This window comes from Bufo bufo, chromosome 3 (assembly GCF_905171765.1).
Source record: "Bufo bufo chromosome 3, aBufBuf1.1, whole genome shotgun sequence".
NCBI lineage: Eukaryota > Metazoa > Chordata > Amphibia > Anura > Bufonidae > Bufo > Bufo bufo.
Genome location: NC_053391.1, coordinates 108,732,028 through 108,744,389, shown reverse-complemented (window position 1 = coordinate 108,744,389; position 12,362 = coordinate 108,732,028). Strand labels below are relative to the sequence as shown.

Sequence of the window (12,362 nt, the reverse complement as noted above, 5' to 3'; positions counted from 1 at the left end):
CTGACTAAAAACACGAAAATATCTGCACTGGTCTTTTCCAAACTTGCACAAATGGCTGGCTGCAAGGCGTTCATTCTGAACCAACGGCTCCCGGCTATTTAGCTGGTGTCTTATGTCTGTCTGACTATATCCTGGTTGCTGAGCACACCGGCGGCACACATGACACTATCTGCGCAATTCCTGCATAGCTGCAAGGGTTCAGGTCAACATGTAAGAAGAATAAAAAGCCGACATCAAACACAATAAAATAAGGCTACTTTCACACTTGTGGCAGAGGATTCTGGCAGTTCCGGCTATCCGGACGCAAATGCATTGCAATACCGGATCAGTCTTTCCGGTTGTCATCCAGAAAAACGGATCCAGTATTTATGTTTTTCACATTTTTAAAGGTCTGCACCGCAAAACCAGATCCGTTTTTCCGGAACACTTGGGGCCAGATCCGGCATTAATGCATTTCAATGGAAATGAATGCCAGATCCGGCATTGCGGCAAGTGTTCAGGAGAGAAAGCTGCAGCATGCTGCGGTATTTTCTCCGGCCAAAAAACGTAAGAGGGACTGAACTGATGCATCCTGAACGGAATGCTCTCCATTCAGAATGCATTAGGATAAAACTGATCAGTTTTTTTCCGGTATTGAGCCCCTGTGACGGAACTCAATAACGGAAAACAAAAACGCTAGTCTGAAAGTGCCCTAAAACAGTTATGTTCAGTCTATGAAACCAGGAGCGCCGTTAAAGTCAACGGAGCAGGTCAGATTATATTAAAGGGGTTGTCTGGCCTAGGAATCCCAGTTTTTGGGGGGGTTTTGCGGTAAAAACGACAGGGTTTTCATAGTTTTTTTTGCTGTAAAAAAGCCATCTCGAGATGCTATCTGAAGGACACGTAACAGTTTTTTTTACTACTGGCATTTTTTGTTGATTAGGTGGCATTTTTTTGTCTTCATGCTTTATTTACAAAAACGCAGCATGCTGGAGCTCTTGATGTTTTTTTTTTTTTTCAAACGTTTTGACATCACCTTCTCTATAGGGGAAAAACGCCATATAGAAAACTGTAATGGCCAAGCATAGCGTTTGCCCAAAAAACTATTCTAACTGCTTGAGTGAATAAATCACCGTCTTTTCACCAACTACCGGCGAGTGCTGCGGATTATTGGAATTTCTGGAAGAGTTGGGACCCCCAGCCAGGATCCCTATCTGCGTGCACCATCCGGCTTGCAAGCCTCTTCACTGGTCTGTACCCGAGTGTGTGGGATGAGTAGTGCTGCCAATCTGTGAGTTTTTCTAGATCCTAAGGCCTCTTTCACACGGGCGTTGCGGGAACATGCGCGATTTTTCCACGCGCGTGAAAAACATTGTAATGCGTTTTGCACGCGCGTGAGAAAAATCGGCATGTTTGGTACCGAAACCCGAACTTCTTCACAGAAGTTCGGGCTTGGGATCGGTGTTCTGTAGATTGTATTATTTCCCCTTATAACATGGTTATAAGGGAAAATAATAGCATTCTGAATACAGAATGCATAGTACAATAGCGCTGGAGGGGTTAAAAAAATAAAAATGTAACTCACCTTAAGGGTCCATTCACACGTCCGTTTTTTCTTTCCTGATCTGTTCCGTTTTTTCTGGAACAGATCTGGACCAGATCTGGACCCATTCATTTTCAATGGGTCCTGGAAAAAAACGGACAGCACAATGTGTGCTGTCCGTTTCCGTTGTTCCGTTCCGCATGTCCGTTTAAATATAAAACATGTCCTATTCTTTTCCTGAAAAATCGGATCCTGGTACAATACACAGTCAATGGATCCGCAAAAAACGGATGACATACGGATGTCATTCCGTATGTCATCCGTTTTATACGGAATCCGTTCCTGGAAATTACATTTAATTTTTTTTTTGAAAGAAATCCAAACAACTTTATTTGCTTATTGAAATTTATACATGTTTCCGTTTTTTTGCGGATCCGCAAAAAACGGATGACATACGGATGACATTTTCAGGAACAACGGATCCGCAAAAAACGGACAGAAAATCGGATTATAGAAAAATACTGACGTGTGAATGTAGCCTTAGGGTCCATTCACACGTCCGTGTGTGTGGATCCGCAAAACACGGACATCAGCGATGTGCGTTCCACATTTTGCGGACCGCACATCGCCGGCAATTGCGGACAAGAATAAGACATGTTCTATATTTTTCGGGATCGGAATTGCGGACCTGGAAGTGCGGATCCGCAATTCCGGATCCGGGCAGCACATCGTGCTGCCCCATAGAAATGAATGGGTCCGCAATTCCGTTCCGCAAAATGCGGAACGAAATTGCGGACGTGTGAATGGACCCTTATCCACTTGATCGCGCAGCCCGGCTTCTCTTCTGTCTTCATCTTTGCTGTGTGCAGGAAAAGGACCTGTGGTGACATCACTCCGGTCATCACATGGTCTGTCACATGATCTTTTACCATGGTGATGGATCATGTGATGACCGGAGTGACGTCACCACAGGTCCTTTTCCTGCACACAGCAAAGATGAAGACAGAAGAGAAGCCGGGCTGCACGAGCAAGTGGATTAAGGTGAGTAATTTTTTTTTTTTTAACCCCTCCAGCGCTATTTTACTACTGTATTCAGAATGCTATTATTTTCCCTTATAACCATGTTAGAAGGGAAAATAATAATGATCGGGTCTCCATCCTGATCGTCTCCTAGCAACCGTGCGTGAAAATCGCACCGCATCCGCACTTGCTTGCGGAAGCTTGCGATTTTCACGAAACCCATTCACTTCTATGGGGCCTGCGTTGTGTGGAAAACGCACAATATAGAGCATGCTGCGATTTTCACGCAACGCACAAGTGATGCGTGAAAATCACCACTCCTGTGCACAGCCCCATAGAAATGAATGGGTCAGGATTCAGTGCGGGTGCAATGCGTTCACATCACGCATTGCACCCGCGCGGAATACTCGCCCGTGTGAAAGGGGCCTAAAACACGTCATTGCTGCAACATGCTGCACTTTCTAAAAACCTGCTAGAGATACCAAAAAGGGCCACCAAATAAAAAATAAAAAAACTGTGGCCCAAAAAAAATCACATGTGTCCTGTGTTTCATATTTACCATAGACTTTTAGCTAATATCTGGACCAGGTGTTTTTCCACAAAAAAATTAAAATGCACCAAAAATGCAGATAAATGCCACTAAAAAGTACAGAAAAATAAATACCACAAAAAACCTACTGTACATGTGAACCCACCCTTAGGGCTCATTCACATGACCATGTCCATTTTTGTTGACAGCAAGTTGCAGATGCGCAAAACATGGATACCAGCCATGTGCATCGGAGAGTCCTTCCTTAGGATAGAAATGCCTACTGGGACCACGGAAATGCGCCCTCATTGAAATGAAAAGGTCCACATCCGATCCGCAAAATGAAGGCTGACTCTCAGGAGTGTGGTAAACCTGGGTGCATGCAGAACTTCTGTCTCCGCGTCGGAAATATTCCTCTGAGGGGAAACCTAACGGACCCCATTATAGTCTGTGGGGCCCGTAGGCTCCTTTGGGCTCAGTTATGTGCCAAATCCGTCCTTTCTGTTCTCCTGCTCCTATAATGGAACCGGAGAACGGAAAGGCTGAACGCCAATGTGAACTCAGCCTTACATCTTGATTTCTATTGATCCATACGACAAACATGTCCTCCATACCTTCTCAGCCATTGGTTCCTGCTTTGCCCTAAAACATAGACATGACTGGTCTTTCATTTACATGGTCGGTTCTGACACGACGTATACTGTAGCACCCGCTGCAGGGGAAATGAGCAGCCGGCAGTAACTTCCCCTGGCAAACCAGCTGTTTCCGGGAGCCTCTGGACAAGCTCCTCAGAGGCCTTCAGAAGGATCCACTGATTGTGGGGAGCTGCATTCACATCACGGATCTTCTGATCCGTCAGAAGAACAGAAAAATAAAATGGAACCGTCATTTTGAGCATCAGTCGGCATCAGTTTGCACAAAAAATAACTGATCCATCTGTCGGACCACCAGAGATCCGTTATTTTAGACAGGAGAAAAAGTCCTGCGATGAGGGCTTTTTTTCCTATGTAAAATAATGGAACTGACAGAAACATATGCAAACCGATCGTAACGGACGCTCAAAAGAAAGGATCCGGTTTTATTTTAATTTTTCTGCTCTTTTGACGGATCAGAAGAACGGAACACAAAAGCGTGAGGTGAATGCGCCCCGAGATCAGAGGAAGCGTGGCTTTATGGAGGAATGGATGTTTGTACAGAATATAGTACTTCCATATCGGCACTAACCCAAAAATATCGCCCTTTGAGACAACGTTTCATCACTTCAAATAAAGCCTCCCTGTCGTACATCCCCGACCTCCCTGCAGACATGCATGCTCAGCTTGGCAGACAGACACCAGACGCAGATCAGGCATGTTGGACCCCGACACCACTGATCCTCACCTACATACCATTGAGAGGCCTCAATACATAAAATCTCATACTGAAAAAAATCGGATAGTCTCTGTGTTGTAAGTGAATTTCATGGAGATTTTATACCATTTCTGTAGGTAAAATGTTTTGACATGAATCCTGGCATACTTTGCAACAAAATTTTGCGCATTTCATTTTAGGCATTTTTATGAAGTAACTAAGGCTACTTTCACACTGGCGTTTCAGGGTCCGCCTGTGAGATCCGTTTCAAGGCTCTCACAAGCGGCCCCAAACGGATCAGTTCAGCCTCAATGCATTCTGAATAGATGCGGATCCATTCAGAATGCATCAGTTCGGCTCCGTTCCGCCTCCATTTCGCTTTGGAGGCGGCCACCAAAACGCTGCTTAAGCCAAAAAGAACAAACCAATGTGCCGCAGCTCTGAGAGACGCGACTTCACTGAAAGGGGCGTGGTTAAATAGGCGGTCTAAAGTTGGTGGATCTTTAGACTTCACACGTCCGCAAAATGGGTCTGCATCCGTTCCGCAATTTTTGCGGAACAGGTGCGGACCCATTCATTTGCAATGGGGCCGGAATGTGCTGCCGCAACCGCATTTGCGGATCCGCACTTCCGTTCTGCCAAAAAATGTGCCGGCGATGTGCGGTCCACAAAATGCGGAACGCACATCATATTTTTTTGCGGTGCGGACAGACCACGGACCCATTTAAGTTTAATGGGTCCGGCCCGCTGCGCGGATGTTGCCCGTGCATTGGGGACCGCAATTGCACGAGGCCTTAGTAAATCTGCCCGATGTCTCTGTGAGGTCCTGGGGCTGCATTACGTAGGGTAAGTTCGCACAAAGTCTTTTGGATGTGGATTGTGGTGCAGATTCCTCGCCCAATAACCGCACCAAAAACACTTGCAAATCATATCCATTGATTTCGATGGGAAAACGGCTTGTCAATTTACATGGTGTGTTTTTTTTTTTCTTCGCTCGTTGTTTTAAAAACCAGAGCTTGAAAGGAAGAAGTGACATGCTGATTCTTGGCGCAGATTCCAAACTACCCATTGAAATGAGCAGGATCGAAAAACCACAACAAAAACACGTCAAAAACCACAACAAAAAAAAGTCAGAAAAAAAATAAAGATGCTAAAAAAACACACGGAATCTTGATGAAGAATCGGCATAGTTTTTTTTTCAGCACAGAAAAAACTCAGCGTCAACTCTTGCGCACGACGGTCCGCAAAAAATACAGATGACATCCGTGTGCATTCCGTATTTTGCACATGGAGTAACTTCTGTTTTTTTTTGCGGACCCATTGAAGTGAATGGTCTGCAAAAAAAAAAATGGAACGGATACGGAAAGAAAATACGTTGATGTGCGTGAGGCCTTAAAGGGGTATTCCCAATTTGGACATTGGGGGCATATCGCTAGCTGATAGGTGAGGTAGGATCTGCACCTATATTTAGAACGGCGCCCCCAAAGTCCTGGTGGGCGCACCGCACATGCGCAGCCATCCTCTATTCATTCCTATGGGAGCACCGAAAACAGCTGAGCTCTGGCTTCGGCTATTTCCGTCAGTCCCATGGAAGTAAATGGAGCGGTGGACAGGCTTGCATGGTGCTCTTCCCATTCATTTCAATGGGAATTACGAAAATAGCCGAGAGAGACTCTTGGCTATTTTTGGCAGTCCCATAGAAATGAATGGAGGGTGGCGGCGCATTCGCGGTGCACCCTCCGGCACTTTGCGGGCTCGGTTCTAAGTATAGATGACGGTCTCAGAGGTGGGACCTGCACCTATTGGATGGGGATACCCATTAATACCCATTAATACCATTAATGCCAAGTTCTCCAGTTAGGAGATAAGTAACTGGTGGGGGTCCGACCCCTAGGAATCCACCGATCCTGAGAACAGGAGTCCTGTGACATGCGTCCTGCCACTGCATTCATTCTGTAAGGGACCGGCGGAAATGGCTGAGCGCTATACCCGGCTATCTCCAGAAGTCTCATAGAGAATGAATGAGGGGGCGTGTGTGTTCTGCTGCTCCATCAGGACGGGGACCCCCATTCTAGAGATCGGTGGGGCTTCCAGCGTTTGGACTCCTACCGATCAGTGAGTTATCCCTATCCCGTGGCTGGCGTTTATCTAATGTGTATGGTCACCATGAGAGTGGCCCCACACCCTGGTTTAAGGGGGGCCCTGTGCAAGAGAACCCCCTCTATGACCTATATGCCCTGACTTACAGATTCGGATATGTGACTTGCTGTTAACGATACCTCTGTCGATATGGCGGTGGAAGCAATATATCAGTGCCGAGGACAGCAGTCCGACGGGTCTGGGAATCAATAATTCTCAGTCATAATGTAAAGAAAATCCTTTGAGTGTTTAAACATTTTTTGTATTTTTACTTATGGCCCCCCAATAGTGATTAACATAATAAATAACTCCCCTACTCAGCTGTGCTGAGGTCCCATCCCAGCGCCCTGTGGTCTGAAAGCGTGACCATTGGTCCATCATCGCGTGCACCACTGCAGCCATTCACTGGCCTCGGCGGTCATGTGCGACTCGGGGCATGTCACCACTGAGGCCAGTGCTGGCTGCAGCAGTGCACATGATGACAGACGCTGTATTTCCAGTCCAGCAGCTGGGATGGGACTCTGGAACGGAGCACCGCTGGACTTTAACGCGGTCCGTTGGAGTTCCTGTCAGAATAGCGCTACATCAAAAGTGCCGAAAACCAGCAGTCAGAGCAGAGCCTGACTTCCAATGGGTTGTCAGATTTTTGCTTTGCTTGCTGATATAGTAGTGGAGGACAGTCCAACACTTAGGGTACATGCACACGGCGGGGTCGTTTATGCAGATATTGTGCCGTTTTCGCTGCTTTTCCTCACCAAATTTGCATGTGTTGCAGTTCTTGATGCTGATTTGCTCCTGATCTCACCTTTTGGGCTATGTTCACACAGCGGATTTAAATACCGTCAAAATCTGCCACGTATTCCGCAACAGAAATCTTTTTGAATGGAGCTAAACACCCGTGGAATCCACTCCATGAAAACAATGGGAGGCGGTTGCAGAGTTTTCGGCATGGAATCCGCGGCAAAAACTGCTGTGTGAACATAGCCTTGTACGACAAAGGGTCAATCTGCACTGAAAATCTGCCCAATGGGAGGCCGGGCCGCAGTTCATGTGCGTTTTTTCCAGACCGCACCAAGAAAGTACATTCCCTTTCTTGGCGCGGTTACCGCGTGGACCAGTTCGCGGTTTAGCTCCATTCACCAGGGCGAAATCGAGAGCGGCGTCCCAAATGAAAAACCACGGAAGAAACCTCAGACGATTTTGACATAGTCCGAATCCACTGTGTGGACAACTCCTAAGGCTGCCTGCATGCGGGGGGGGGGGGGGGGGGTTCCTGTGGATCCGTCTCACAAGTGCATTGCAAGAATGGATCCGTCTGTCCGTTTGTCATACGGACAAACGGATCAGTTTCATTTATTTTTTTCCCCCACATTTTTACCGGTCTGATTCCAGTATTTTTAACGCCGGATCCGGCACTAATACATTTCAATGTAAATTAATGTCGGATCGGGCATTCTGGCAACTGATCCGGAATTTTGGACGGAGAGAATAGCTGCGGTATTATCTCCGTCCTGAAAAGTCAAAAAGACTGAACTGAGGACATCCTGTACGGATTTCTCTCCATTCAGAATGCACGGGGATATAACTGATCAGTTCTTTTCCGGTGTTGAGCCCCTAGGACGGAACTCAGCGCCGGGAAAGAAAAACGCTAGTGTGAACGTACCCTAAATAAAAGTGGCATCAAAAAGCTCAAAAAAGTGATAGAAAGGAACTAACAGCAATGTATAAAGTAATACAAGATGTCTAACAACCTGGGAGGCGAATGAGAAATAATCCGGACAACAACCAATAAAATAATGACCAAAATCTTACCCTATACGGTGACAAGTGCCTGCGCCACTTCCCCAGCCTGAGGGGCCACTATATAGCTGAGGTTTAGGGGGGACGCATGGCCTCCTGTAACTTTCTATGCCAGGATTCCCACAGGACAGAGGACATCTGTTTACATAGGTTCTTCTATAGGGACACCATCTGTCTGGTCACCGTCCCTGCCCCCCATGGACAGGGTACAAAGTTCCAGCATGGCACACACATCCACACCGAGGACCACAGTCCTGGATCACACTCACCATTTTGCTAGCGTCCATCTTTCCAATGAGGTCCCTCCAAGACCCCCCCTTGCTGCTCCTGTTGGGTGCAAGCTCCACCTCCAGTGCCCAAAATGCAGTTTAGGAGTTATCCCAATGCTGGGAGCAGCCACATTATTACCACCTCTCGCCCGGGGAGGGGGGCGCAGAACTAAGGGGGGAGATCACAAAGTAGTCACAAGTGGCGAGGCGGGCACAGGGCTCCGGTGCCAGGCACAAGTAAACAGGACTGGAGCGGGCGATGGGCAGATGGTGCTGAGACAGGCGGAGAGTGCTGCAAGGGGAAGAGACAGCGGGAGGGTGGAGAGACGGCGCAGACTGGCAGATCGATGCCTGGCACAAGTCACACAGCCTGCCATCCAGCGGTCAACTCTCTTCTTGCTGCCGAGAGTGAGCTGGGGGAGAGGCCGAGACAGCCCCCGGAGAGGAGGGGCGCCGCCGAGACAGCCAGGGGGAGAGGATTGTGGGATAGAGCCCCCCCAAGCCCGGGCAGACGGCATTACAATAGGAATGGGAATTAGTCTCCCTCAGTGCACTGGGCAGGGGGTGGCATTGCTGATGGTCTCCTCTGTCCAGTCATGTGTTATATGTGGTGGAAATGCTCAAGAAGAAGAATACAAATTATTGTCATTATTGCTTCTAGTCGCACGACGAACCGAGCAATGGGCACATGATTTGGCAGATTATCGGGCGCACGTGAAGGCTCCAGTAGTGGTCGCCTGAGGAACCATGGGTTGTCTCACTTCACAGCAAATGGCATTTATCATGTAGAGAAAGTTCATACAAGCCACTTACTAATGTATTGTGATTGTCCATGTTGCTTCCTTTACTGGCTGGATTCATTTTTCCATCACATTGTCTCCATCAGTGTGCAATCCATCAACGGTGGTCGTGCTTGCACACTGTAGGAAAATGTGCCGGCCTCTCTGGTGGCCGGGGCCACAGGAGTGCAGATAGGCTGATGGATTGTGGGGTGGTCGTAACCATGGATACGAGCAGTGTATAATGTGATGGAAAAATGAATCTAGCCACCAAAGGAGGCAACGTGGATGATCACAATGCATTAGTAAGTGGTTTGTAGTAACCTGCTCTACATGATAAATGCTATTTGCTAAAGTGACATTCATCTAAGGCCTCATGCACACAACATGTTTTCGGTCCACATTTTTTGCAGATCTGATGCCATCCCATTCATTTCAGTGGGGCCACCAAAGTCCAGACCGCAAAAATGACACATGACTAGTAACATAGTAACATAGTACATAAGGCCGAAAAAAGACATCTGTCCATCCAGTTCGGCCTGTCATCCTGCAAGTTGATCCAGAGGAAGGCAAAAAAAAACCTGTGAGGTAGAAGCCAATTTTCCCCACTTTAGAGGAATAAAAAATTCCTTCCCGACTCCAATCAGGCAATCAGAATAACTCCCTGGATCAACGACCCCTCTCTAGTAGCTATAGCCTGTAATATTACACTCCAGAAATACATCCAGGCCTCTCTTGAATTTCTTTATTGTACTCACCATCACCACCTCCTCAGGCTGAGAGTTCCATAGTCTCACTGCTCTTACCGTAAAGAATCCTGATGAGCGAAGTTCGGGTTTGGGTATGTGCTGAATTGCGTTATGGATTCCGTTACCACGGACCGTAACGCAATTCCAATTTGAGGCATTCCATCATAATAGAAGTCTATGGCCAGCATAATGGATCCATCTGGTTTCCGTTATGCAGGAGAGGACTCTCTAAAGGCATTCCGTCAGGGAATTGTGTTATGGTCAGTGGTAACAGAATCCATAACGCAATTCAGCATATACTCGAACTTACAAAACTGAAGTTCGCTCATCACTAAACATGACCTATTGTCCATTTAGGACATTTCTACAGGAGTTTTTTTATTTTTTTTAAATGGCATAAACACGGCCGGGATCCGTGGTTTGCGGACCGCAAAACACTTACAGTTGTGTGCACGGGGACTAACGACCGCACTAGACCGCAATAGATTTTACATCCGAATGGAGTGTCATGGTAGCTTCTGTGACAGAGGTTAGAAGATCGGAGAGACTGACTGCACGTGAGGTTAACTGACAGTTTCTTGATTCTCAGTGTTGTGGTTTGGTAATGACCACACCTCTTGTCGGGTGCAGTTGGCGGTCATTACTGCTTCCATATTTAGTTTGGTCTCACACATCATACCACGCGGTTGATATTCTCTGCTTGGATTTGGAGGAGTTGGTGTGTGGACTTTGCTTGTGTTCCTGCTCATCCATTTTCTATAAGATAAGTTGTACTGCTCTTGTATTTGGTTGTTCCCTTGTGCTTGTTGTTACTAGGCCTCAGGGAGACGCTGGTTCGTTCACCTGGGAAGGAACCAGTATTCTCATTCCCTTTCACTACCTTTATGGCATCTCAGGGCTCCTAGGGTTTAGGTTACGGCATATGTATTTTCCCACCTCCAGGGTCTGTACATACTGACAGTAGTCATGGCCAGATCTAGGGGTTTCCTAGGAGGTGACCTTTCCCTTCTCCCTAGCCTTGAGGCCTAGTTCTTTGTCCTCTCCCTTCTGTTGTCCTGGTGTCTCTCCTCTCCCCATTATTCGTGACATTATCAACCGCCTAATAACTGCCATTTTGTTTGTATCAGTGTGGCAATGGATCCTATTTCTGCACTGGTCGGACAACTCTAGGGGTTGTCTCTCGAGGTAGCTGTCCTCCGCACGACCGTCTTACAGATCCAAAGACCACAGGTGGCTAGTTCCGACAGCGGGAACCAGGTCTGCCCTGAACCCAAGGTGGCTCTCCTGGACAGATTCTCCAGGAAAAGTGACAATTTTAGTCGGTTCAGGGAGTCGGGCAAATTATATTTTAAACTGCGTCCACGCTCTTCTGGGGACGAGAGTCAAAGAGTGGGTATAATCATTTCTGTGCTAAAAAGTGACACTCAGTCTTGGGCTTTTTCGTTGCCGACCGGATCACAGTCCCTCCGGTCAGTAGATGAATTTTTGAGAGCTCTAGGGCTTATCTATGATGACCCAGATCAGATCTCCCGAGCCGAGACCAAGTTGCGTGGCTTACGGCAGGGAGGACGTTCTGCGGAGACCTATTGCTCTGAATTTAGGAGATGAGCTACGGATACGGAGTGGAATGATCCTGCTCTCTGTAGTGTAGAAAAGCGCAAGGGGCCGTCATTAACGGAAGATATGTGTCACCGAGGTTCCTGGCCTCGGTGAGGTAAGAGCTGGTAATTTTAAGTGTCAGCTACAGCTAGTGCTGACTGACACTATTGGTTATTTAGTGTAGCTGTAAAGCCGATCCGAGCCGGCTCTTACTGGGAGCAGCCAAAGTGCAGGGTGAGTGGCTGTTCCCCACGCTGAGAGTTTGGACCGGGATTAAGGCCTGCTATCTTGTTTGGATGAAAGCACATGGACTTCTGTTTCACCCAAGGACTTATGTGTTGCTGCCTGGTGTGAACAAATACCAGACTCAAGGTGACAGTTTTTTCCTTGAAACTGACTTTTTGTTGTTACTTTACTTATGTGTGAATAAAACACTGAACTGTTTAAGTTAAAGATGTTGTCGTTGCCTCTATACTGTGTCTACCAGAGCAAAACCCCACAATTGGTGTTATGTGAGGGTAAATGCAGTGAGGCAGGCCTGAAGGCTGAAGTGCATGTCCTACATTAAGCCGGCAAGGTTACGACCCATGTCCCCTGACAAAATGG

At 47.3% G+C, this 12,362-nt stretch overlaps 1 protein-coding gene across 1 annotated transcript in view; it reads right to left on the bottom strand.

The window, feature by feature from the left end:
- Positions 1–9,053, bottom strand: part of HIP1 (huntingtin interacting protein 1) — a 146,336-nt gene extending 137,283 nt beyond the window's left edge. Inside the window, exon 1 of the mRNA XM_040423462.1 lies at positions 8,630–9,053. Within this exon, the coding sequence (XP_040279396.1) occupies positions 8,630–8,647 (18 nt within the window). The 5' untranslated portion in view covers positions 8,648–9,053. The remainder of the gene's footprint in view (positions 1–8,629) is intronic.
- Positions 9,054–12,362: the final 3,309 nt, after the last annotated feature.